This window comes from Podarcis gaigeae (assembly GCF_964106915.1).
Source record: "Podarcis gaigeae genome assembly, chromosome: 14".
NCBI classification, from domain to species: domain Eukaryota; kingdom Metazoa; phylum Chordata; class Lepidosauria; order Squamata; family Lacertidae; genus Podarcis; species Podarcis gaigeae.
Genome location: NC_139690.1, coordinates 3,013,913 through 3,037,192, shown reverse-complemented (window position 1 = coordinate 3,037,192; position 23,280 = coordinate 3,013,913). Strand labels below are relative to the sequence as shown.

Here is a 23,280-nt window from a genome sequence, read left to right as displayed (position 1 = left end):
ATACTGAAGAAGGCAGAGCACAGGTCCGCAGCGGAGTACCAAGTAGTTCCCGCTGGAATTGCGTTTAGGAGGGAGTTCGGGTTTCCCACTACTGGGTGCCGTGGTATTACGAATTGGTTCACTAATCTCAAGTCCTGCACAAAACGGTACCGTATAGGTTCCCCTTCTTTAGCGGGTTTCTTGACCGGGAGAACTGGAGTATTACAGGGTGAAGCGCACGAGACTAGGATCCCCTTTTCGAGGAAGTCCTCAATCATGGGTGTTAGGCCTTCTATGGCTTCTTTGGGCAGAGGGTATTGCTTGGTACATGGGAAGGGTAGGTCACTTCGGTACGTGATCTTGACTGGAGTGGCGGAGAGTAAGAGCCCGACTGAGGTTGATTCAGTGCCCCATAGGGAGGGGGGCAAGTCGGTTTCTAGGTCAAGAGGGAGTTCGGGAAACTGTCGATCCGCTTTAGATTCCTGAACGATACCTTGGAACATGGGAATAGAGTCCCCTGGCATATGTAGGTAAATGCCATCGGAGGAGCATTTAATGGTGGCGTTAAGTTTGCAGAGGAGGTCTCTGCCGAGGAGATTGACAGGGCTGCTTGTTAAAAGGAAAGTGTGTTCCGCTAGTAATGGTCCGAGGGTGACCTTAGCCGGTCGCGAGAGCGGACAAGTGCGGGGTATCCCGTCCAGTCCCATTACTTTCTTGGTCACTGTCCCTGGTTCCAGGTGGCTGTTGGTTAGGGTGGAATAAGTAGCCCCTGTGTCCAACAGACATTGATAGGGGTGGCCGTCAATCTCAATAGTGCAGACCGGGTCCTCAGGTGACAGTGCAAGGACGGGGCAGATGGTTTGGGTCTGAGTGGGATCCCCTTCTAATTGTCAATAGGTGTCCTGATCATCGGGAGGTGGTTGGTTTGGAGGATGCAAGGGAGGCGCAGTGGCATTCGCCCAAGGGTGAGCAGACTGGTCTATGGCTGTCATCTGGGTCCGGGGTCCTGACTGGGGTCGGGTTTGAAGCGTCGGGTTCGAGGGCGTTGGTGGAGCATAAGTCGCCGGTTGGTGGTTGGTGTACCCTGGGGTTACGTTGGGTTGCGGGGGGAAAGGAGGGTGGCTGGCTCGAGCAGGGAAGGACTTGGATTCGTGCCCCCCGTAGGTTGACGTATTTAGGTAAGGGCAGAATCTTTTTATGTGACCTTCTTCCTGGCAGTAGTAACACCCTCCAGTCCCCGGTCCCCATTGCCTATAGGGGTTAGGAGGTCCTCCTCCCCGGACCCCCTTTCCTCGGTTGAGGCCTCTACCTCGGTTAGGGCCATAGGTAGTCTCCATGCTCAAGGCCAAGATCTGTTCGACCTCGGATTTACTCTCCTTTTTCTTTCTTTCATCTCGAGAGTTGTAGATGGATTTCGCAATGGACAAGATTTCATTTATACTTTTTCCATCGTATCCAATTTGAAGGTTCAGGGCTTTCCTAATATCTGGGCAGGCCTGATCCTTGAAGAAACCTTTAACGATTACTTCATGTTGTGGATTCTCGGGGTCTATTCCCCCCCAGGTCTTGATGGCAGAGACCAATCTCGTATAATAATCAGAAGGGTGTTCGTTTGGTCCCTGCATTACCGTTTGGACTTTGGTCCAATTAACGGTGCGTTGACCTGCAGCCTTCACGCCGTCCAGAATGGCTTTCTTAAATAATTTTAAGCACCAGATCCCGTTTGTCGTGTTATAATCCCATGTAGGTTCTACTCGGAGACATTGTGCGGTGAGCGCCTGCAATCCTTGGGGCCGTCCCCTCTGGTAATCGGGCGATTCTATAGCTTCCCCGGCTTTAGCCAGGATGTCCGCCTTCTCTGCCTCGTTAAAGAGGGCATTCAGAAGGACATGGACATCTGCCCAGGTAGGATTGTGGGTGGAAAAGATTGCGCTGATCTGGCGGTGACATTTGTCCGGATCGTCCCTCAGGGAGGGCATCTGGTTGGACCAAGTTACGAGGTCCGAAGTATAAAAGGGATGATGCGTATACACCATTCTTGGGGTTCCGTCAGGTGAGAGAGGCGGGATCGGCAAAGCCCTTAGAGGCATTTGGATCGCGGTAGAGCTCACAGTAGAGCTCACTTGGTCAGAAGGCCCTGGGGTTCCTTGGTTATAGTTCAGGGACTCTGCCGTAGACCCACAAGGTTCGGAGGGGAGATCTCTATCTCTGTTTGGGGCAGGATCTTCAATGGTGTTGTGAAGCATTGAGGACGGGGTTTTAGCTTTGGTCCGCCCGGGGTCTTTGGGTTTAGCCTGTCCAGAGTCCTTAGTTTTAGTAAACCCGAGGTCCTTTTGGTCCTTCTTGGCTTGTAGCCTTGTGACTCTTCTACTGTCTTGAGTCCCTTCCCCCCCCTCTCCATCGCTACTTGAACCGCTGTCAGACGGCGGTGGTCCTTGGTAGTAAAAGTGAACCAGGGCCTGCTGTATATCTTCGTCCTCATAAGGGGGGGGCATCTGCTGTCGCCCGGGATTCATTATAGGTAGCTGATAAGAAGTTGTTCCCTTCGGGGCTTGGAGCACTCTCCTTACGGCCTCGAAGGCAGCCAGGTATTCCAACTGGCGGGGTTTTTCTTCCATTAAGTATTTCTTTAAATAGTTCAAGCGCTCTTCATTGAACGAACCCCCTGACGGCCAGCGCAATTCAGGTTTAGCCGAGGTGGTACTGGCGGGCCAGATCTCAGAGCAGAGGTCCTCTAACTTTTCTTTAGATAATAATTCGTGGCCAGGAATCGACTTCCAATGAGTGATAACAAATTGGAGAGGAGAGTCGGGATCCTTCTGGGATCGGGATGGCTTTCTGGAAGCCTTCCTCCCAGAGTGAGCCCGCTCGTTTTTGGAAGCCTGGGTACCCATAGTATAGTTCACGCGTGTCTAGACAAGAAAGAGGAGAGAGGGATAGGGGTCGGTAAAGTTTGGTGAGCCAATAAAGGGCTTGCAGTATAAGAGTGGTCCCTAGTCGCTTGGCAACTTCCTTAGAGGGTTTAAAGAGCTCTAGCTATCCGGTATTATTTTCTTTTCCTATTTCCTTAACCAGTAATCTGGGGTCCCTTTCCACTCTGCCGGTCCCGCCCAATTCCTCATGGGCTATTTCCCCCCCTGGCAACCTCCTACCTATCGATCACTCTCAGGAAAAGGGGCCCTACTGAACGCCCGCGCCATGCGGTGCCAGATCGGGTCGTCCCTGGATAGGATTTCGGATCGAAAATCCCCCTTGCTTTCGGAAGCGGGCTTACGGTACACGGGGTACGTAGTCCGACCGGTGCGGCTGGGATTAGGATAGAAAGCAAGACCACTTCCTGCCCCCTAGAAAGGACGCTCGGGAAGATCGGAAAAAGAGCTCCAACCCCTTGCTTTCAACTGGGATGCCCGTTGCGGAGAGTCGGCTATCTTTCAAGTCGGGTCTCTCCGTCTTACCCTTCGGGCTCCCAATTGGTGCGGCTGGCTGGAGAGTTTAGAGAAAGGGATAGAGCTCAGAACCCCCTTTTCGGGTCGAGCGGCGGTCCACGGTCTCTCTCGCTAACTGGACCAAGAGAAAGGTGAGAAGAAGCGATAGAGAGGAGGGCAGAGAATTCGGTTGCCAGGAGAATTCCACCCCCTTTCCCACCAGTGCACTGGATTTCTTTCCTATACTCACGAGTCTTCTGTGTTGATCCGATCCCGGGATCGATGAATAAGCCGGCTGGATCCCTTTTGCTCCCCGGCTGAACTCCTGGGGCTTTCGATTACCGCCCGGAAGATGGCCGGGGGTCCCAGCAGGGTCTTCCCAGGCAAAGTGGCCCGGAGCCGGCTGAAGATCTCGGGGCCCCCGGTCAGCAGCTCGGGAGAACCGCTCAAAGCCCCACGTTGGGCGCCAAGCTGTTACGGAAATCTGGGTGCGTATTTACCCTGCCACCCAGCCAATCGGACGGAGTCCGTGGATTCTTGCGGAAGAAAGAAGCTCAGCCGGAGACAGGAGCAAACTGCCGAAGATCCAAGTTTATTGGCCAACAGGTTCAAGACGAGATTGAACCCCGAGAGTGGGGCGACATAAACTTTTAAAAGTTCCCTCCAAGTCCCAGAATACAGTGCACGAAACGTCATGAATTCATTATGGGAGGGTTGGGTTTCACGGATTGCATCATGAATATATTACACACGTCATGAGTGTCTCAGAGAAAAGGTGGGGTTACACTCATTTACATTTGAGACAAGGGAGGGGGAAATATGTAGAGCGAGAAATACACATAGACAATCGTTTATCAAGTACCGGTGGTGGCAGGACAAAGGGTCATAGATATGCATCGTCTGCCACCTGGTATTGCCCGGGGAAAGGGTTATGCGAAGCGATCTGACAGGATTAAGAAGTTCCTGTGTACGTGCCTGGCCGCTCCGGGGATTATGGAAGTAGGGATCACATCATGGAGTCCAGAAGGGGCTGAGTTGAATGACACCAAGAGCAAAGAAATCGGAGTTGTGGTTGATTTTATGTGAATTTCCAAAGGTTTCCTATGTGATTCGGTCTATTTGGTATTGGTAATCAAAAGCGGAAACAAAATGGATACATTGTAACAGGAATGGATACATTTTGACAGTTTTACGAGTTCTCTAGTTTCGGATCCATTGTTCTCACAGTGGGGGGCCGTCAACAGCTTGTCAGTAGGTTCAATGAGGCGTGCAAAGCTGCCTGAGCTAGCTCTTGCAGGACGAATGCATGGCTGTGATTGGCCAAGACGCAGCCATAGGAATAAGCGGAGATACAGGAGCGCCCGGTCTACTCGTTCTGAGTATGGAGCGCAAATAGCCATAGGAAAAGATAAGAGAATACATTCATATATTCGAGCTTATTTCGCTCGTGGTAGAAAGGGGTTCTGGGGAAGGTGTGGTGCTTGTGCGACGGTGAGGGGAACTGAGGGTGGGTGAACGGGGATACCCTAGAGGTCATCGCCTCGGTTGTTCAAGGGAGAGGGGCAAAGAAGGTACCCCCCCCTTTCCGATCCGTATCAATATGAACACTCACTAACAATCTCATCATTATTACGATGGGCAAATGGTTGTTTTCAGAGCAGTGACATTTTTTTCAACTTCCATTTAATGTGCTGCTTTTCCCAAGCTTCCAATGCTCCCGATTCCTACCTCTGGCCCTGGTTGGCTCTCAGCCTCTTTATGGCCTTCACAGTTTCCTTTGTAATGCACCAGCAATTTGTCCAACAATCCCTTGCATGTGTGGTGCATCTCTGCCCCTGCAGTCTAGATTCTGTTCTCAAGAGGCTTGATGCTGCATGACCTGATCTCAATAATAGCCTCAATCATTTTTCTGGAGTCCTTTTGTCTCTGGGGGGCACAGAGCTGTGTGTGTGTGTGGGGGGGGGGAGTATGTTCTCTTTTTATCTCTCTGTTTGAACAAATACCACAGATGGAAAGAAAACAGTGACCGTGGTACATTTTTCTGTCTTGGTTGTAAATTTTGCAATGGTTAGTAGTTGATTTGTGATTTCAATGCTTGTGTGGTTGGATAGCTTTTAAAAATAAGATTAGATCAAGTCATGGAGGATAAGGCTATTGACGGCCATAGTCTACCCCTTGTGCTGGAGGCTCTGACTACCTCTTGGCTGGAATCACAAGTGGGGAGAGCTTTTCCCACAGGCGTGGGCTCACCCTTGTGAGAACAGGATGCTGGTCGACGTGGGCCTTGGGCTTGAGGCAGCAGCCAGGCTCTTCTCATGTTCTTCTGCAGGGAATGGAGCAAGGCCTTCATTTTCCTGTTTGGGGCTGTTTCAAATGCTTAGAAGCCATAGTCTAACTTTTAAGGCCTTGGGCAACTAGAATCACACTTTTAAAATGTCTAAACAGCTCTTTGAATGCCACAGAATAAGTTTCTTAAAGCTGTGTGGTGGATGACTCTTGTTCCGAAAAGCGTGGTCAGAATTAAACGGTTCAGGAACTCAGACCAGACCAAATTTCAGAAAACCATACATAGACTTTACTAAAACAAAACTCTATAAGAAATAATTACACAGATTAAAATACACAGAAGGTAAGAAAGCAACAAACATTAACTTATCCAGCCAATTAACATAAACATTTACACTTAAGTCTCTGTAGGCTGAGCAACAGAACATGATGCTATCAAAAGCCCAAATAGACACTAGACACTAAGCTTGGCTGGCTGCCAAGAGCTCCCGCCAATCCAACTTTTATGGGGACTTAGACCATCTTCCACTCAATTACCTTTTGACACCGGCCTTGAAGTCTTAACAGTGTGGGAATGTGAAGGATAGTAGGAAAGGATATATTGAAGAAGTATTATCCTTCCTTCACTCACGCTAGTAAGTGACGTAGCAGAGCAGACTCCTCTCAATATAGCTGGAAGCTAGTTTGCAGATTCATTTGAATCTCTTAGTTAAGATTATTCCTGGTGCCCCGTCGATCCCTGTTAAACGAATAGAGACACAAGAGTCTTTCTGAGTAAAGTAACAAAAAGTTTACTCACATTTCAGTTGCCGATATGATCCCTGAAAGGCAGGCTTTACTTGGTAGTTACATAAAGAAAGTGTGAGTTCATCTCATATGGAGACTGAACTCATGTGCTGCTGGCTGAGAGCCAGCAGACAGCAAAATTATATTAAGAGAACAAAATGGCTGCAGGAGACCAGCATGACAGCAAAAGAGAGAAGCAAGACAACAGAAAAACAAAACCAGACTGAGAAAATGGCTGCGAGATTCAGCTCTTTTGTGGAGTCAGCCAGAGCCACGCCCATCTCCCAGGTCACATGCAGGGGGAGGATGCTCCAGACCAGAGGAGCAGGAAGTTACCCTGACTGGATGTCCCCCTGCCTGTGCCCACTCTAGGGAAATAAGGAATGTTGCATTTGACTGCACCAGTGGATTACATCCCACAAACAGGAGACAGCTGTACATTGGCTCCTTATTTCTGAGGTTCTAACCCAGTCCCATAAACCAGTCTTAAAGGAATGATATCACCACATACTGAAACATGAATGTGTGTCTGTGTATAGTGGCATGGAAGGATGTTTGAAATTGAGGACAGCATATTTCATCAATTCCATTGTCTTGAGGAAACAAATAATTTATAATAGGGCGATATTAGGAAGTGTGAACAGGTAAAAATAGATTAAATGTGTCAGTGACAACTGCCTAGATTGGGAAGTTGTTCTTAGCCACAAGCAACTGATGGGCTTTAGAATTAATGAATTTGCATCTCTTTCGAACATTAATGAAACATTGTTTCATTAATGAACATTAATGAACATTAATGACATTGTTTCATTAATGAACATTAATGAAACATTGTTTCATTAAGCTCAGTACAGGATTCATCCACATGAAGTAAAATCTCATGCATGTTTAGGCAGGTGCGTTGTGAAATGATTAATTACACTTTCTGAATCTAGTTACAGGTAGGTAGCCGTGTTGGTCTGCCATAGTAAAAAAAATATCAAAAAATCCTTCCAGTAGCACCTTAGAGACCAACTCAGTTTGTTATTGGTATGAGCTTTTGTGTAAAACTCATACCAATAATAAACTTAGTTGGTCTCTAAGGTGCTACTGGAAGGAATTTTTTAAATTTTGTTTTGACTTTCTGAATCTGTTACACCACCAACCTACTTCTCTCCATCAGTCCCAGCCAACACGACCAATGGTCAGAAACAATGGGAGCTGAACAGTTGAATTGCTTGGGTGGGGGGCACTCAGTTGGAGGAGACTGCAGTACATCCTAAAATGCACCCCACACTCTTTGACAACTGCAGATTTGCAGGGGAAGATTCATGGGGAGGGGGGCAAGCTGCTTTTCACAGAAGCTTGATTTTCATTTTTTCTTCTTGTGCTGAGGTGTCCCAGGGACCCAGAGTACCCTAGAATAGAAAAGTCCCTGGATTAGACCATCTAAATATACCTTTTCCCCTTTTCGTTACAATGTGGATTATTTAATGGCATTTCAACATGGCTTGACATCCAGCAAGTTGTTGCACTAAGATTTCTAGCTTTCGATGGGATAATTTATGAGTCCTGTGCTCCACTCCACCCTACCTGGCATTTTAAAAAAATAAATACGGTATATATGTCTGTTTCTGTACACCCCAGTAGTATTATTTCTTTGATTTCCTACTGCTAACCTTTTGATTAAACAATGACTGCTGCTGGTGTCTGATTTCTTCTTTGGACTCTTGCCTGCAGGTGTTCCTCAGACATGATTGTCATGTGACTTGTCAGCCATGGCGAGCAGGAAATGTCAAACCACCACAGCCAGCATGCTGGATCACCGGGCGAGAGCTTCCCCGCCTTTGCCTCAGGGTAGGGAGGCTGAAAATGAGGGTGATAACTTGCCTGTGGAGGACTATGTGGAAAAGGAGACGGAGGTTGTGGCTGCCAGGGAAGGCACCCCTACGCTGGCCGAGCACGAGTGTCTCGACCACAGCGGAGATGGCGACTCCAGTTCTGATTATGTCAACAACACTTCCGAAGAGGAGGATTACGATGAGGGGCTCCCGGAGGAAGAAGAAGGGATTACTTACTACATCCGATACTGCCCAGAGGATGACGGTTACCTGGAAGGGATGGACTGCAGTGGGGAAGAGTATGTCCCCCATGAAGAGCATCCAGTGGAGACAGATGAGTGCCAGGAAGCTGTGGAGGAAGCGGAGTGGTCCGACATGAAAATGCAGCACCGGGATGAATGTGAAGTCACAGAAGCCCCAGGCCACCACGAGGGCTGTGTCCAGGTTCTGGAAGGGGAGGTGGCCTGCCTGGAGATCCAAGACCAAGAAGAGAACCTCCAGTATTGCCATCCAAGCGAAGAGCGCTACCAGGGTTACTACTCGCCTGAAGCAAATGGGAATCCCCACGGGATGTCTCCTTACCACTCTGGGAAAGAAGAGGCCGAGCTAGAAGAACAGGAGGAAGACATCGACCAGATCGTTGCAGAGATTAAGATGAGCATGAGTATGAGCAGCATCAACAGCGCCTCGGAGATGAGCCCGGAGCATGGAGGGACTGAAAACGTGCCAAATGACTATGCAGAGACTTGTCCAAAGGGAGAGTCTGGCCACAGCTCCAGCAGGCATCTGGGAAGGCCAAAATCATTGAACATCCCCACTGCATCAAAGCAAGTGGGAGATGTACCCAGAGGCTTCAAAACCAAGTCAAGAACCCCCGAGGAAAGACAGACGTGGCCACAAGAACAGGTGAGTTGTTGACTCTCTTCTTTTGCCAAGGGGGACATTTTGTTGTTGGCATCTGTCTCCAAGGCAATGGAAGAGTGTGGCTTTGGGGGTGAAGTCATACATATACATACAAATACGCATAGGATCTTGTATATTAACAGTCCATACCTATGAAGTATGTGCTTTGCTCTCTTCATTCTCCAGCATAGGTGGGAAAGGCAGTGTTGGAAAGCTGAGAGAGATGGTAAGGTGATAGGTCTGGGAAATTGCACAGACTGACCCAGAAGAAAAGCTTTTCAAATGACCCTTCTCCTCCTAGGAACCTCATGGGGTTGGCCTCAGGGGAGCCATTAGCATCTCCCCCACCAATCTCCAGCCTCCTCTCAGCCCTATCTGCATGTCCAGCAGCCAAGGTTAATTAGGCATGAAATCAAAGGGCTACAGGCACTCTGCCTGATACAGACATTTACTTACATTATTTGTTCCGAAGGCATTTCATTTCACCTGGTCACAAAGGGGGTTTAGACAACAATCCATCCATCCATCAAAATTGCAGGCCTACGTTTTACCTTTTTTGTGATCTGTCATTTTAATGTTTGTTTTCTATTGCTTGTAATTGATGTACACAACCCTTTTATTTTATGAGGGCAGGGTATAAATACCTTTATAAATAAACAAATGAATGCCATGTTTAAAATATCCTCTTGACAGTGCTGCAGTTGTCAGGATTTTGACTTGATTGATTGATTGACCTACAGTTTTCTCCAAGGAGCTCAAGGTGGCATATGTGGTTCTCCCCCTCCTTGTTTAATCCCCACAACAAGCCTGTGAAGTAGGCTGAGAGGCTGAGAGGCTGCAACTGGCCAAAGGTCACCCAATGGGCTTCATGGCCAAGTGGGGATGTGAACCCCGGTCTGCAAGGTCCTAGTCTGACATGGCATTGACATTTGGCAAGCCAAAAGATGGCATTTACTGAATAGGCACCCTGATTATAGAATTCCCTCCCCTCTCAAAACCCTCTCAGTTTTGACTGACACCAGGTCTTTGAGCATTTGCTGGCAATTGAAGTCTTCTTCATTCACCCAGGAATATAGTTGGAGTTTGGCCACCACACCACACACGAGTGTGCTCTCTGCTTTTTTTCAGTACCGGCACCTCTTTTTGTTGTTAAAAAGTGTGGCACTTACTGTTAACAACTTCATGGTTGGTACCGGCACCTATTTTTCTAGAAAATAAACACTGGGTGTGCTGATTTTGTTCATGTTGTGCTCTTCTGTTGCGCTGTATTGACATTGCATCCTGTTTGGGAACTCGTAGTAGTGAAAAGCAGCTAACAAAATTTACAAATAAAACAAAATAAAATAAAACAGCCTTTCGGGAGCCTAAACTCTCCTATTGGTTGCAACCTTCTTCTTTGTGTCTGCCTCCAGAGTCCGGCTCTGTATCTGCCAGTGTCCTTTTTGGGATCAGGGTCTGCTGTGACCCTGCCTGGCACAAGTTCCTCTCTCAGCCTTTGATTCCCAGAGGGTGATGGGTCATTAAGGGGTGGGGATAGTAATGCTTTCTCGATTTCCTGTTTTGAACACTCAACAAATGGTAGGAGCAGGGTCCACATGGAGCATGATATTTGCTTTCTGCTGCATTTGCCACTATAATATTTTTTAAATGGTTTCTCTCCACAAAGCGCCAGTCATTCAAAAGCCATAATTTCCAGGCCACACTTTTAGAAATGTCTCTTGGTACCTAAGGATTAGAGATGATAGCCCACTCATACTCAGAGTAGACCCTTTAAAATCAGTCGACTCAAGCTGTCAAACTCCACTGATTTGCTGCCCAAGTTGGAGACAGCAATGCTTCTGAATGCCAGTTTCTGGAAACCGCAGGAGGGGAGGGGGCTCTACTCTTTGCAGATTTCCCTCAGGCATCTGCTTTATCTGTAAACTGCTTTGAGTTCTTTTCAGGGAAAAAGGTGGAGTATAAATAAATATATAATATAATGATCTGTCATGGACTGGCTGGATGCAGAGGAGTGGTGGGAGGCCACCAGCTCCCCAAGGAAGAAGTCTCAGAGCCAGGGGAGTAGTGGTGGGATGACAGTGAGTGGTCAGAAGGAAAGGAAGGAGCAGACGGAGGAGGAGGTGTTGGAAGCAGAAGAGGCAACAGGGTTTAGTGAGCAGGAAGAGGCTGTGGCAGAGAGAAGTTCAGACTCTGAGGCTTAGCGGAGGCTGGAGGGGAGGGTGGCAAGAGGCAAAGTTGAGACAGGCTGCTGAAGAATCCAGAGAGTCTGCCCTTCCTGCTGTGACCAGCTCCCCTCCCTACTGGTCTCCTAGAACACAAAGAGAAATGAAAAGATTGGTTGTGACTGGGGTATGGAAAGCAAGCCTTATGGGGAAAGGTTGAGGGAGTTGGGTATGGTTCTAAAAAGCTTTAATCTTCCAACATTCAGCTTCATTGAATTCCCATGACTTCTAGTGTTAGAGTTCTACCGTTCCTATGGTTAGACATTTGGGAGACAGAAACCCTTTGCTGATCACCTAGAGCTCTACCAGCCCTGATTTACAGTTCTTGTGTTAAAAACAATGATTAGATTTTTTTAAAAGAGTGTTGCTCAGTTTATTGAGAATGCTTTTAAAAAGTTCTAGGCCTGAGAAAGTGCTACACGGGCCTTTCCCTAATCTGGTGCCTTCCAGATGTTTTGGACTTCTGTCAGCTCCAGCCAGCATGGCCAGGACTGAGGGGAGCTGTTGTCAGTGCGCCAGGTTGGAGAAGGCTGATCTAGAAGGTCATTCATGTTCTAGTATGAGTGATAAATTATTATTGTAATTTAATCACAGAATCCTGGAATGGTAGAGTTGGAAGGGACCCTGAGGGCCATCTAGTCCAACTCCTCTCCAATACAGGAATTTCAACTAAGCCACCCAACCTGTTATGTCTTCTGAGCATGGCAGTCTGTCTATTAGCGAGACCTAGGAGATGCACCCTGAGCAGGGGAACACCGCTTCTTCTTAAGCTTTATAAACTAGACTAGCTCATTAGCTGAAACAGCTTGATGTGCAGCTGCCATCTGATGCATTGCTGGGCAGCTATGTGGGCTGCAGAATCTGTTCCTGTCTCCTACTTTGACAGCAAGCATTTTAGTTATATCTATGTGTTAATTTTTCTATAAATGCATTAACCTTTAAGTAGGAGGAAGAAAACAATCTAGGACAGTCTTCACCACCCTAGTGCCCTCCAGACAGTTTGGCGGCTCCTCCCAGGAGAGCACAAGGCTGATCTAAGACAACACAGTACAGCTGTCTGGTCCCCATTTACCAGACTCAGTTCTCATATCCTTCTACTTCCTTAATTTACCTATTGAAAAGGCTTTGACAATGCCTTAAAATAAATGCCTTAAAAAATTATACTGTGAATTAGTGTCTGTTGTCAAGTGCCACAACTGAGTGGTAGAACATCTGCTTAAGGAAGAAGAGTCTGCTGGATTGGGCCAATGGCCCAACTTGTCCAGCATTGTGTTCTCACAGTGGCCAACCAGATGCCCAAGGGAGGCATGCAAGCAGCATCTGAGCGCAAGAGCATCCATTCTCCTGTCCTGTGCTTTCCAACAGCTGCCATTCAGAGGCCTTCGCCCTCTGACATTGTCATAGTGGCCATCAGTAGTCTTCACCAGGAATTAGTCTGATCCTCTATGGAAGTAGTCCAGGTTTGTGGCCATCCTTGCCTCCTTTGGGAGCAGATTCCCTCTCTTGACTAGGAAGAAGTACTTTCTTTTTGTCTGTCCCGAATCCTCCAGCTTCATTGGATGTCCATGTGTTACGGGAGGGAGAAAAACTTTTCACTATCCATATCATGCACACTTTTTATAAACTTCTGTCATGTTGCCTCTTACTCTCCTTTTTTCTAAACTGAATGCTCCAAATTGCTGCCCCCTTTTTTACTCACAGGGGAGTTTCTTCATCCCTTGCTTTGATCATTTTGGTGGCCCTTTTCTGGACCTTTTACAACTCTACAATATCCTTTCTGAAGTGTGATGACCAGAACCGCACACATTATTCCAGATACAGTTGCATCATCTACTTGTATAATGGCATTATGATATTGGTGGTTTTCTTTTCTATTCCTTTCCTCATGATCCCTACCTCTTAAGAACATTATGGAAGGAAGGAAGAAAGAAAGGGGATGAACATGCTGCACAGCCCCACACCACCCTCCTTTTGTGAAGAATGGGGGCAGGCAAAACACCAGGACCCTCTGTTTCTCTCCCCACCACCAGCCAACTTGCAGAGGTCAAATGCCTCAAGTGGGGAACCCCCTCTACTTGTGAAGGGTCCTCACGCATTTAGAAACCCACACAATTGGGGTTCTAAATGAGGTGGAGAGCCCCCACCTGGAGTGGAGCAGCTCCCTCCCCAGCTTCAGATCTTTTCACTCCATGAGTTGGGGAGCAGAAATTAGTGCACTGCGTAGGCTTTGAATACAAGCAGAACACTTGGATGGGACTCCTGATTCACAGTACCAGGTGCCCTTGCATGGGGGGGGGGGAGCCTCCCTTTTTCATCCCAGAATCCCATGCTGGATCCTCACAGTCACAGAGAGGGAAAGCAGAAGAGGAGGGTACTGTCTCACCACTCTCGCCTTTGCTTGCAATTAATTCTCCACCCCCTTTTAGCAACAAGATAATCTATCGCTATCTTTGAGACAAGTTCTCATCTGGAACATTAATTTTTGATTGGAACGAACAAGGGAACACAGACACAAAATGCCCTGGGAAGTGAGACATATATCCTGGTTTGCAAATAGAGCTGTTTATGGCTAGCTTGCATATGGGACTTTTACAATGTGACAGCATCAGCTGGTAACAGTGTTCCAACATCAGTGGTGACATTTCCACATGCAAAAGCAGGGGAGATAATTAGATCTATTCTTAAAAGTAGGTTGGGGTAAGGGAGTGTTGGTTTGTAACAATTGCATTGCATCTTAGGCTCTGCATATGTTGACCAGCGATCATCTTGTGTTGGAGTAAGAGTGTTGTTCAGTGACAGAGAAATGGAATTGCATGCACTTGGTTCCAGGTTCCATCCTTAGCATCTCCTACGCGATTGGAAAACCTTAGAGCAGCCTTTCCCAACCAGCTGTCCTCCAGATGTTTTGGATTGCAGCTCCTGTCAGCTTCAGCCAGAACACTCAATGGTCAGGGGTAATGGGAGTTGCCATTCAAAACATCTGGAGGGCACCAGATGGAAGAAGTATTCCCTAGAAACTCACTGCCTGTCGGTTCAGACAATAGTGTGTGTCCATGATGAGTCCCTGGTGTGGGGGCTGGAACTTGAGTTGGTGTGTAAGGCACATAAATCAAGCAGAATATAAAATTTGTAGATGTAAACCTTCAGTTTTAGACCTGTTGTGTGGCACATGTCATCCTCCGAAGTATGTCAATCATAGCAGCACAATATCTGGAGAATGAATATATTATATCAGGGTTTCTATTTTGGAGCAGTAGAGGGATATAGAATTGCCCTGTGTGTCCTGGAAATTTGTGTGTTATTGGCACAATAAACCTGTCACGTATGATTGTATAGTACTGGCAATGGAAAGAAATGTGTTCAATTGTTTCTATATGCTCAGAGCCACAGGGGCAGAGTCACAGCCCTCTCCATCCTGGTGCCTGAACTACAACTCCCATTAGCCCCAACCAGCATGGCCAGTGGATGGCTCAGGGATGATGGGAGCCACAATTCATTAGCGTCTGAAGGCTACAGGCTGCTCACCACCATGATAAACCCCTAAGTGCTGAATCATTACTGTGGGGAGAAACAAGCTCATTTACTGACCATGTCTGAGACATGCTGTCTAAATCGGGTGCTGTTCTAACCCATTTTGTATGTGGGCATGTCTGGGCTACAGATGCATTTCTTGTGCTGCCAAATGAATTGTGATCAGACCTGACAAGGCCTTTAAAGGGTAGAAGAAGCTGTGGTTCTGCCATTTCGCATCACAGGCCCAATATATGTCCTGTCACTCTTGTTTGAAAATTGTTTCCCACCCCCATAGCCAATCTGCTTTTCTGCCAAGGCTTTTCTGATTTAATCCTGGCAGCTCCCAAAATAATTTACATGTTATTTGGCAGTGTTGCAATCTTCTATGTGCTGGTTCCCTTGTGTTAGTGTGTGTCCATATGTCAATGCATATCTTACTTTTAGTGTACTGCTGCAGTTGTGATTGGGTTTCTCACAACTGTCTTTTATAGGCCTTAACGGAATTCTGAAAACGGCCATCTGCTGTGGAGGTTGAGTCCTATCCAACTCAGGATAGCTCTGTTCTGCTTCCTCAGAATACCAGTTGCTGGAAGCCCCAGGAGGGGAGGGGGCTCTTCTGCTCATGTGCTGCTTGCTGGCTTCCCACAGGTTAACTGGGTGGCCACGGTGAGAACAGGAGGGTGGGCTAGATGTGCCATTGACCGGACCCAGCAGGATTTTCATATGTTTTTAGAGTGCTCCTCATGGAGAGAGTTATACAATCTCTTTCCCTGCCACCCCCGCCACCCCTTGGATGCAGAAGAAATCCATCAATTGCCTCCCTTTTCACATAGGTGTCTGCATTTTCCATGGCCTCGATATTCCACCACCCAGACAATAAACATGTGTTCCATTCTGGAACCTGGAATTGTTATAGGGGCCACAAAATACCCATTTGTATGAAAGCAATATTTTGGTGCGGCAGCATCTATAATTTGGAACTCCCTGCCTATTGACACCAGGCCAGCACCTTCTCTGTGCTCTTTCAGCGCCTGCTAAAAACATTTTAGTTTAGACAAGGCTACCCAGACATGTAGACAGTGGCGGAGCTTCATGCTCCAGCACCGGGGGCAGAGAGCGGGGGGGGGTGGCATGCCACCTGCAGGGGGTGGCACATGTCCCAGAGAATGGTGCGCTGCCCACAGGGGCGTCGCACGGCACCCAGTGTGCGGTGGGGGCAGCCATGATGGCACCCCACCCGGATCGTGGTGCCGGGGGTGGTGCACTCCCACGGCCCCCCCTCTTCCTCTGCCAGTGCGTGTAGAATATTGATAACATACCGGTACTTTAACCAGTTTTTCGCTTGCTGATTTTTTAAAAATGTTGCAAATAGTTGGTTTTTAAGTGTTTTTACTAATAATTTTATTGTCTTATTCTCTTTGTAAACCACCTTGAGGTTTTTATTTGTTTTTTGTTTTTGCAATCAAGTGATGCATAATTTTTCCCCATAAATGAATAAATAAATAACTCGGGATTTAAACCCAGCAAAAACCAACCATCTATACTGGCTCTTGAGAAATATTTTATATCTTCCACAGTCTTTTAATATGCTCACAAACAGTCAATGGATAGATCAGCCCTTATTTCCACAGTAGCAGCAATGCAGATTATGGGTAGGAGGCAGTGATAGAACGATGCTGCATTGATCTCCTTCTCCCTGAGCTGTTGATCAGTTCGGTCTTTCTGCTTCTTTTACAGGTAAGCAATGGGTTGGATCAGCCTCGGAAACAGCAGCGTTCTGACCTCAATGGACCGATCAACAATAATAATATGCCAGAGGCAAGTACTAGAGGCCAAGGTGCTCTGTTTTCCCTGTCCTGCCTCCATCTTGTATTTCACGTCATGCTTCTCTTTCCAAAGCCGTGAAGCTTTGCGTTGCAGAAAGACATTCGGGGGGGGGGGGTGTATGATGAATCACTGAAGAAAGATTTCAGAGCTAAACTGTTCTATTTATTTATGTCCAGAATTTATTATGTTCCCAGTTAACTTCCCAGTTAACCCAGTTAACCTAACTTCCCAGTTAACCCAGAAATTCAATGGCTAAAAGATACTCTTTGTGGCAGCCCTGGAATCATGGGCCAAGAGAATGTGATTGTTTTAACTGTATCTGGAGTGTTTTTCATGGCATTGTTATCAATGTGCTGACTGACCTGAGCTCCTTTGGGAGGAGGGGTTAAGTGGAAATAGCAATAATAATGATAATAGTAATAATAAGAATAAGAATAACAACATGCTTACAGCAGGGATGGCCCACCTGTGCCCCCCCCCCCGGGTGCTGTTGGACTGGCCCCAGCCAGCATGATCAGTGGTGAAGGGTGATAAGAGACACCTGTGGGGCTGGAGGCCGGCCCTTTGTGGTTTGTTGAGGCTGACATTTAAGGTGAGACATTTAGGGTTAAACTCAGAGACTGTTTTCTCAGAGGTGTGTGGAGGTGTCAGTTGTACACACGAGTCTGTCCATAATACTAATTTGTGACAATATAAGCACTGCCTGCCCCCAGATGAGATTTGAGACTGTGCCAGGTTTTTGGGTTTTTTAAAAAACAGGAATGACACTTGGGTGTTCTTACGCTGATGAGACTTTTCAGAAGTGTGTTGTTCTGAGCTTCAAGCATGCCAGGGAAGTGATGACGGTTTTAAAGAAAATACATCCATAAAAACAGTGCTAACTAGCAGATTGTACAAGATTTATTTGCATGTGGAGTTGAGTCATGTTCAATAACGCAGAGATTACTTTTTAAGAGGGCTGCTGCTGCTTTTAATCAAGAACACAAAATTGTTATGTTGCCAAGCCCTTAACAACTTCTTAATTGTTCACCATGACCACGCCTAAGAAGCTTCTACTACTCCTTCCTGCTTCCATGCAGAGGAAACAAACCATAATCTCTGGCTTGGCATTTCATCTAAACTTTGGACTGCGGTGGGTTTCGCTCCCAACAAACCAGTCAGTAAGGGGAAAAAATGAATCTTGTTTATTTGGAGAGAGACTAACCATGTCCCCCTGGTATGAATGTAATGCTAAGCCAGAGATCATGGTATTCTCCCTGCCCAGGGGAAGTGAATAGCAGAGCTATCACTTATTGTAATGTGTGAATCAGGCCAATGTCATGTAGTCGCCTAAAATTACGGTAATTATGATGAAAAATGAATGAAAAATGCTTCTGTTCTTCCTCTGTGTCCTGTGCATGCATTTTTCATAATAAACATCTTACTATTTCTATAGAGTTATAAGCTCTTTATTTTTATATCCACACAGACAAAGAAGGTGTCCTCCTTCCCAAGCTTTGTTGATGGTAAGTGCATCTTCACAGGATTCCTAATGTTTATAACATTAAGACTGCAGGGGTGGGGATGGGGAATCCTGACTTATCGAGAGATGATTTATTACGTGCCATGAGATTTATCAGACTTGGGGGCAGCTGTGTCTCCTTCCTGAGACAACCCTGCATTCTATAGCGAGAGAAGGGGAGGGATTGAGAAACCTTTGCCACTTGAGGGCCACATTTCCAAAAGTGCAGCCTGCCAGGGGCCACATGCCAGTGGTCAGAGGGGCCGGAGTCAAAAGTGGGCAGAGCAACAGATGTGAATTTTGTGTTGCTGGAACATGGCCTCTTATCGTTAAAAGCTGGGAGATTTCTGTGCTTACATAGAAGGGAAGTGAGTCGCTTTATTGTTTAATCCAGGGTTGGAGAGCCTGTTGATTCCAGCTCCCATCAGCCCCAGTTCCCTTGGCCAGTGAACAGCCATGATGGGAGTTAGTAGTCCCACAAACTGGAGGTCCAGCCCAGCTTTCTCCAACCTGCCAATCCTGTTATCAAGCCCCAAATATATGCTTGCTTTTCCCACCCCAGTTTAGAGGCTTGAAATGAACCAGATGGTCAACATATGGTCCCTATATGGCTTAGACCAGTAGTTCCCAACCTTTTTTTGCCCATGCCCCACCTAAGCATCTCTAAAATCCTGATGCCTATCCCACCCCTGTGACGTAGAATTCTTATTATTCAAAGTGAACTCCTATTCACATGGAGGAAGCCTAAATTTCACTATTAATAACTCATTCACAATTTGCCCCCCTTAAAAATCGAATTGCCCCCCTGTGGGGCATGTGTCCTACGTTGGGAACCACGGGCTTAGACTGAATACTGTTAAGAAACTGTGCTTATGTCCTTTAGAGATGGCTTTTCTTTTTTTGCTTCCAGCCATATTATGAGAGCCCCATTAATAGAAATCAGTGCAATTTCTATTTTACAGGCTAAATAAACTGACATTTGGAAGTCTCCCACAGCAAGGCATATTATGCAGACTTATTTGTATGGTTCTAGCACCCCTCTGACTGGGACATTTAATTAGTATACTAATAATTGGTGCTGATGGCTAACCTAATGAAATTAAACTTCTTTGTATGATTGATCTTCACTGAGAATCTTGTTGACAGCAGTGGGTGCAAGGTCCACTTAGCTGTGCCTCATTTGTCCTTTTCTGAGGATGACATTATGGATGCTTCTTGTCTTCCATTAAATCTGACTGAGAGAGAAACCAGCTCTTGTTGACGGGTTGTGCATGCAAAAGCAGGCAGAGCTGGCACAGAGTAGAGAGCGCCCTACATTGACCTCCTACACGTGTCTACTCAGGAGTCAGCCCTGTTAAGTCCAGTGTGACTCACTGCCAGTTAGGTGTGTGTTGAATTTCAGCCGTGTTTGTGTGTGTGTGTTTGTGTGTTTCACCCCCCCCCCCAACTAACAGGTTTTATTTATGACAAAAGTGATATAAGCTTTTTATCAGAGACTGAATTGTCCCTGGAATATTTTCTCCTAATGTGGCTAAGTCCATAAAAGCAAGGCTATGTATGGTGCTTCAATGCACAAGAGAGCAATCCGATGCATGTCTACTCAGATGTAAGCACAGCTGAATTCATTTGGACTTACCGTATTTTTCACCCTATAGGACGCACTTTTCCCCCTCCAAAAATGAAGGGGAAATCTGGGTGCGTCCTATGGGGCGAATGCAGGCTTTCGCTGAAGCTTGGCGTCAGGAAGACATCCGCAGCCTAGGCAGCCCTGCGGGAGGGGCCTGCCGCCCGGCGTGAGGGACGCCCTGAAGCAGAGCGCCCCTCCCTCCGGGCAGACATCCGCAGCGTGGGGAGCCCTGCAGGAGTTCCCTGCAGGGCTCCCCACGCTGCGGATAGCAGCCTGACATCCGGCGCGAGAGGCGCCCTGAAGCAGAGCGCCCATTGTGCCGGGCAGACATCCGCAGCGTGGGGAGCCCTGCAGGAGTTCCCCGCAGGGCTCCCCTCGCTGCGGATAGCAGCCTGCTGCCCGGCGGGCAGGGCGCGCTTAAGCAGAGCGCCCCACGCGCTGGGCAGACATCGGCCAGCCCCACAAGCTTGGGGGACAGCAGGGAGGTGCAGCGCCGCCATCCCGCTGTACCTCGACCTGGTTCGGTTTCCCCGACCTGTTTTTTTTGGGGGGGAAATAAAGGAAAAAATTTTTCCCTTTATTTCCCCCCAAAAAAACTAGGTGCGTCCTATGGGACGGAGCGTCCTATGGGACGAAAAATACGGTACTAGCAGTAAGTGTGCAAAGCATAGAAGCTATATTTGAATAAAAAACATAGATACATTCCTCTGATCCTGTTGGGTTCTTTTATACTTTGTCATGTATAACCTGTATGTATTAACTAGGATTGTAGGCCTTGGCTTAATTCAAGCAAATGAGCCCTCTTGAAAGATCAACCCTAAATCCTCCCAGCCCCCCATTTTTGCTCCAGAGAGAGAGTAGCTGATTGCATGCAGAAGGTCCTGAGTGACGTCACCTGCAACAACTACGGTATTAGAGGGACAAATCTTTGAGTTCCCAGAGAGCTGCCACCAGTCAAAATAGAGTAGGCCAGCCAGACATTATGCAGCTGCAGCTCCCATCATCCTGGGGCTGAATGGGAATTGGAGTTCAACAGCATCAGAGGGGCACCACGTTGCCTACCCATGGAGTAGATAGCGCAGGGCTAGATGGAGAGATAATCTGACATGGTTCAAGGCATCTTCCTTCATTGCTTTATTGCCATAGAACTTCGTAGAATCATAGAATCATAGAGTTGGAAGAGACCACAAGGGCCATTGAGTCCAACCCCCTGCCAAGCAGGAAACACCATCAGAGCACTCCTGACATATGGTTGTCAAGCCTCTGCTTAAAGACCTCCAAAGAAGGAGACTCCACTGTTGTGACGTGGGGTTTGTGATTTCAGCTTTCTTGACATAATATGCTGAAGACAGTTCTCTAGTAACATTTCTTTATTAAAGCAAACAAGACTGAGACCTGAGGAGGGGAGAGCTACATTTATAGGGACAGGGAACTAGGTAGAAAGGATACATTTTGGAGGGAACAATATCAGGCAATCACAGTCCTGCCTTTTGGAGGAAACCAATAAGACAGAGGATCCAAATACAGCAGCTTAAATGAACCAATAGTAGCTGTACCCTCTGGAACCAAAAGGCAGTTACTTTACCCTAATGCAAATACAGACAATAATAATACAGATATAAAATCCTTTGACTCAATACACAACACCCCTCCCCCCTAGTGAGCACAGCAGACGTAATCTCTCAGGTACTGTGGGGTCCTACAACTTCTACTTGATCTCCTGACAACAGGTGTTGCCGGTTCTGGATTGGGTGTCACCTGTGGTAGGGGGGCTGCCATAGGGGTTTCGTCAGGAACAGATGGAGTCCCAGACATCTCAGGGTCCCCTACCTGTACCTCGTCATCCTGAGGACCAGCAGACCCTGGTTCATTTGCTGAGGCCCCTGGTGACTGCACCTCTGGGCCATTTTCACCCTGGTCTTGCAGCTCTGCGTCGTTAGCCAGGGATGAATTATCAGACTCCTCTCTGCTGAGCGCCTGGCGCCTCAGCTGATCTATATGTCTCTTCCAAACTTTCCCATTTTCCAAGGTCACATAATAGGACACAGGTCCACTAGTCCGGGTGACCACACCAGCCACCCACCGCGAACCTTGTGAATAGTTCCTCACCCAGACCAGATCTTCAGGGGCGAGATACCTTGTTGTGTCAGTCTCAGCCTGGGGGGTTGCTCTTGACTTACGGTTTGGCATTTTATCCGGGTGGACATAATCCAGCACCGTTACCAGTCTTCTACCCAAGAGCAGCTCAGCTGGCGACTTGCCCGTCGCAGTACACGGCGTCGCATGCTGCAAAAATAACATTCACGCGACGCGAGCTGACCAGTTACCCTCCATTAAGCGCGCAATGGATTCTTTGGCTGTTCTTACCATGCGCTCCGCCTGCCCATTGGAGGATGGGTGAAAGGGCGCGGATGTGACCCCTCTTATGAAGTTATCAGCCAAGAATGCCCTGAATTCTTGGGATACAAAAGCTGCCCCATTATCTGATACAATGGTCTCAGGTAACCCGTGGGTTGCAAACAGCTGCCTCAACACCTTGATTACGGCAGCTGATGCCATGCTAGGGACCATCGCCATTTCTAACCATTTGGAATATGCATCGACGATAACCAAAAAGACCTTCCCCTGGAATGGCCCAGCAAAATCTAAGTGCAGCCGGCTCCAGGGAGATCTGGACTGCTCCCACCAGTGAACTGGTGCTCTGGCCACTTCTGGCCGCACCTCTTGGCATGCCTTGCATGTTCGTACCCATTGTTCTATGTTCTGGTCCATTCCCGGCCACCACACATAACATCGGGCTAGCAACTTCATCCTGACCATTCCCGGGTGTCCCATGTGAAGCGTCTCAAGAACCCTGTTTCTCAGTGGTGCTGGGATGATCACCCTATCTCCCCACAGGAAACAACCCTTATGCATGGACAACTCGTGCTACCTTGTCGCATAAGGCCTGAATTTGTCTTCATGCGGACCACCTGGCCACCCCCTCCCCACCCAAGTGAGCACACGGGAGAGAACAGCATCTTTCCTCGTTTTCTCAGCTATATCAGTAGCCGTTACAGGAGCCCCCGGAAGTGTTTCCAGCATCATTATGTGCTCCGCTGGAGCAGGATCCTCATTGCTCCCGCCAGGAAGGGGCAATCGACTCAGCGCATCAGCGTGGCACAACCGTTTCCCCGGCACATGGGTCAAGGTGTACTGGAACCCATTCAGGAATATAGACCAACGCAACATTCTGGGGGAGAGAATTTGTGGCGTTTGTTTGTTCGGGTTGAACAACCCTAACAGTGGTTTGTGGTCCGTTTCAATGGAGAAATGGCGACCGTACACATAATCATGGAACTTTTTGATTCCTGCCACAATTGCAAGCGCCTCTTTGTCCATTTGAGCATAG

The 23,280-nt window shown here is 47.6% G+C and overlaps 1 protein-coding gene across 5 annotated transcripts in view; it reads left to right on the top strand.

Moving 5' to 3' along the window:
* The window catches only part of APBA2 (amyloid beta precursor protein binding family A member 2), a 116,830-nt gene that overhangs the window by 57,064 nt on the left and 36,486 nt on the right, over positions 1–23,280 (top strand). For all 5 annotated transcript variants that reach the window (XM_083712185.1, XM_083712188.1, XM_083712184.1 and 2 more), the window contains 3 exons: positions 8,196–9,202; positions 16,672–16,752; positions 18,230–18,266. In XM_083712185.1, the coding sequence (XP_083568311.1) occupies positions 8,234–9,202; positions 16,672–16,752; positions 18,230–18,266 (1,087 nt within the window). In that variant the 5' untranslated portion in view covers positions 8,196–8,233. The remainder of the gene's footprint in view (positions 1–8,195; positions 9,203–16,671; positions 16,753–18,229; positions 18,267–23,280) is intronic.